The 4,531-nt window shown below is 25.8% G+C and overlaps 1 protein-coding gene across 1 annotated transcript in view; it reads right to left on the bottom strand.

Moving 5' to 3' along the window:
* Positions 1-1,030: 1,030 nt before the first annotated feature.
* Positions 1,031-4,531, bottom strand: part of LOC108685469 (sodium/potassium-transporting ATPase subunit beta-2-like) — an 11,985-nt gene continuing 8,484 nt past the window's right edge. The window contains exons 2-6 of the mRNA XM_018190257.1: positions 3,409-3,549; positions 2,717-2,836; positions 2,379-2,560; positions 1,932-2,211; positions 1,031-1,430 (exon numbers count right to left, since the gene is read on the bottom strand). Of these exons, the coding sequence (XP_018045746.1) occupies positions 1,327-1,430; positions 1,932-2,211; positions 2,379-2,560; positions 2,717-2,836; positions 3,409-3,549 (827 nt within the window). The 3' untranslated portion in view covers positions 1,031-1,326. The remainder of the gene's footprint in view (positions 1,431-1,931; positions 2,212-2,378; positions 2,561-2,716; positions 2,837-3,408; positions 3,550-4,531) is intronic.

Genomic DNA, 4,531 nt, shown 5'->3' with positions numbered 1-4,531 from the left:
ATAATTGTAATTCTTTAAGATTTAATTATTCTATTCTTTCATTCTCAATTTTCAATTGCACAAAGGCGAAATAAACTCGCGCTTATGAGCAAATGAAGGCACACATCCCTGGCGAAAACTTTTTAGAATTCTTTATAATTTCTAAAAATTTTCATATCAGAATTCTGTATCAAAATTTTTTTAATTCCTCTACAATTTCATATTTTTTAGACAGTTTGTCAGATATTTTATACAAATTAAAATACGAGAAATATTGAAGAAATCTACATTTTTTTCTAAAATTTTTTACGTATATGAACTCTTAAATATTCTAAGATTTTTTTCATTCTATAATTTTGTTCTATAGTTAAAATTTCTGAAGAAAATTTATAAAATCTAAAAAAAATTTAAAGCATTTTTCAGAAATTTTTATAAATTTAAAATATGACAAGTTCTTAAATTAATATATTATGAGATATTGTGAAAAATTTTTTTCACCAGAGATAGAGGATTATAATTCTTTGAGATTCCATTGTTCCATTCTTTTATTTCTTTTTAATTTTCATTTGTAAAGAGGCATATTAAATTCATAAAAAATTTCTTTTATCTGCAAATATGTAGCCGATATCAACGAGAATAACGACATTATAAAATAATATATTACACAAATTGACACAAATTGTAAATCAAAATTAGCAATACTAATATTTGGAATACTAATTATTAATTTTTTCACGCAAGAAAGATAATTTTATGAATGTCACAAATGATAAAATTATTACATTCTTAGAATTCTTGGGAAATAAATAATTACTTATTAATTAATTTAATTCACAAATCTAAAATGACATATGATTAATTATAAGAATAACAAGTCTTTTACGTGTGTTAAATACACTCTCTAAAAATTCTTTTTAAATAAATTTATGATTATAAATAAATTATTGAAATCTAAAACAGCAGATTTAATGTGAAAGAGAAAAATTTATTAAAAAGTTATTCTCAATGATAGCACTAATTCTTAATATTAACATCCATTTTCTTAGTCGTTATTCTCGCTATGTCTTCATTCAGCATATACATATGCAATCTCTCAAAATTTGTGATTTTCATAATGCACTATTTAAAGTTTCGGAAATGTCTATTGTAAGAACTTCTTTGTTTTGTACTCAATTAATGTCATTCAGACAATCGGGCGGCATGTCGTCAACTTCGAAAAAATATTTGCTCATATTTTTATTATTTGGAAGATGAAGGTGCCTAATGGCTTCCTCTAATGTCTCTCGAAGACACTCGTGTTACTTTAAGAGACTTGCATAAGGTGCCGAAGGCAGTTTTTAGATTTCGTTAATCTATCATCAGCTCAAAATGGACCGCACCAATTTTGTCGTTACGACTATGCTTAATATTTTTTGCCCACGCTTTGCATTCGACATTTATCAAAATTCCAGCTGAAAATGAAAGATAAATGTAATTTAGTTTGTGTTTTTATTTTTTCATTACTCTATAAGTATACTATTTTTTTAGTGTAATAAAAATTGTTAAATGTACTATTGAAACAAAATAGCAGTGATCTTATCATAAATAAATAAATGAATAAAATGAATTAAACACTCTATAAGAGCAACTCGTTATTTTTAGTAGCATATATCATAAAAATGACTTTCCTTCTAATTATTTTGAAATCAATAAAATTTTAAAGAAGATTTGAAAACAGATTTATATAAAGTGAATAATAGAGATGCAGTCATATATATTATATAATCTTTTTGCATTATATGCTAGTAAAAATAATAGTTTTGTTCTTAATTAATACACAGTATAATATTAAATTAATTTTGTTATTAATTTATTTCATTTTGTTCATTATAAAATGATAATTATTTAATTTTAGCACTTCCCAATAATTTCAGCACTCACCCTTATATACAATACGCACATATTATACTTACTTCGTGGTCTGACAAAGTGCACTGCAACTAGTGGGCTCAAGTAACCTTCAGAATTTTCATAAGGATAAAAATAACCAGGAAAACCGCGTCGTGGCAAATAATTAATTGGTCCAATATTCTCCTGATCAGCAGGATTTTCACCTTCGCAGGATACCCAGATTGTGTTGAGCTGTAAGGAATTATTCCCTTTCAGACTAGCGATGTGTTCTTTGAGATCAAGTGGCATCTTTTCTGGTAAATGTTCAGTATCGTTGTAAAAGTCTGGTCTCCAGCCATAAATCTGATAAACAAAAATACAAAAAATATGATATTGATTTTCATCAAATGTATAATATTGATTTTAATTGATATTGATTATTGAAGGTGTTTAAAAGTTAGTTTATATATTTGTCAATAAACATCTTGTTATACAAATTATCAAATTATTTTATATTATGATGCACGTACTTTGTTCAGCTTAAGGAAAATGCAAGGAGCGGATTTATGGTAGTTATATCTGTTCTCCTTAGTGCAAGGATACCAATTTTTTACATCAACATCACAAACTTTTCCAGGTGGCGGCGGCTGATTATAATCGCATTTGTTAATGTTAGCGCCAAGACCAAGAACAGACCCAGGGGTTATATAATCTGAAATAGTATGAAAAATTATCGATTAATAATCGACAATTATATTTGGCAATTAAAAAATTAATTATAGAAATTAATTAGGAAAGAATAACGGAAGTATGCAGATGTAAGCATCCTGATTGATAGACGAATTTCTTATTTATTATGGATGATTACCTTTTAAGAAATTTTGTAGTGAATCAACCCAGTGTTTGAAGTTTTCGTTGTCAGTGCCTTTGTACCAAATCAAAGTACTCTCCACATTCTCTGTCGGTGGCATTGGTCTAAATCCCAATCCTGTATATATAAAGCATAATTTCGTTTCCTTTAAGCAATTGCAACATATATTTTAATTTTTATATTTTATACTTTTTTATGCTAGTTTTATTATTTTATATTAAAAAATACAGATTACATAAATAATATTCTATAAATAATTAAAAATAGTTACAAAAATTATTCAATATTTACAAAAGTAGAAAGATATCTTAATCATTTATCGATCTATTATCAATAAAAGATAATATTAGCTTATAATAAAAAAATTATTTTGAACCAAATATTTCTTATAAATTTTTGAATGTTATAAATATTATACTACAAATCAAATTTCATTAGTATATCAGGTTTTCAAAATAATTAATGTTAATCAAAATTTCAAGATAACGTTAACCTTTTTTATTAAAAAATTTCAAATATCGTAAAAAATAATTTTTTGCACATTAAACTTCAATTATTTTAGCAACCTGACACTATGCATTGGTGCAATTTGAATTACATGCGTTTTTACCATTTAAAAATTTATAAGAAATACCTTATCTGGTTCAAAGTAATTAAAAAAAATATTTTTGTAAACTAGTGTAATTTACCTGGATTTGTTCCAATAATAGATCTTTCGAGTTGCCACCTCGGTATCCTTGGATCGAGTGTTTGAAAGAATCCCCAAAAACAAATGGCAACGAGCGCCGCCAGAACACCATAGAATATCAGGTAAAAAAGTCCAATTTTACCTATGTAGAATAAATGTAAATAATTAATAACAATATGTAAATTAAATTAAAATAATTAAATTATAAGGTAGGATAACTAAAACTGCATTCCGAACAGCATCGACTCTTTACTCGTTCGCAAAAAATAATGAAAACTTTCCATTGTAAGGCGTAACTTCAATCAACTTCCAATTAACTTAATCAGCAAATGCAATCGATAAAATCATTTAAAACAAAATTCCTTTATATAATTTGTCGGCCCTGATCTAATATTTTTGAATGTTAAACAACCAAAAATTAATAATTCTATGCATATCAACAAAATAGGTATTATTTGATGAGCCAATCACTGATTAAATTAATCGAAGTTTAATGAAAGTCATTGTTATGAATCTTCGATATATATAAATATATGTAAAGAATTATTGTATTACGTTATATTTTAATATGTATTTTTTTCTCAAGTATTTTTCTAGGTAAATATTAAACAACAAGTATTAAATACATTTTAAACAATATCTCAAGTATGTAATACAATAGCTTTAGTCAAAACATGCTGTGCGAAGTATTTGAAGTCGCATGTACAGAAAAGCTGATTCTCGTACGCAAGTACTTCCTATAATATAGGTTAATTGTATTAACCACGGATTCAATTCGTAGAGGAAGATCAAAGCGTCTGGTCAAACGGTGCAATTCAATTACACGTTTTATGACATTGTTTTGTGGACATCTATCAAGTAGGGTTGTCCATGACAAAGCTGTAATATATACGTAAAGGAACACTATTACATTCGATATTAAACGTAACACTATTTTTTTAAGAATCTAAATATATTTATGCAATATATCTTAACATATACATAAATATCATTAATTATTAATCGTGAATGATAAACTGATATTTAAAATTGATATTTTAGCTTGATATTTATATAAACAACTAAATATTTGAACTTATCTATAATAAGCTTTTAAATAAGATAATTCCCGAGAAAAAATGTTT

This window comes from Atta colombica, unplaced genomic scaffold (assembly GCF_001594045.1).
Source record: "Atta colombica isolate Treedump-2 unplaced genomic scaffold, Acol1.0 scaffold153, whole genome shotgun sequence".
Taxonomy (NCBI): domain Eukaryota; kingdom Metazoa; phylum Arthropoda; class Insecta; order Hymenoptera; family Formicidae; genus Atta; species Atta colombica.
Note: the sequence above shows the minus strand (reverse complement) of the source record. Positions and strands in the feature narration are given on the sequence as shown.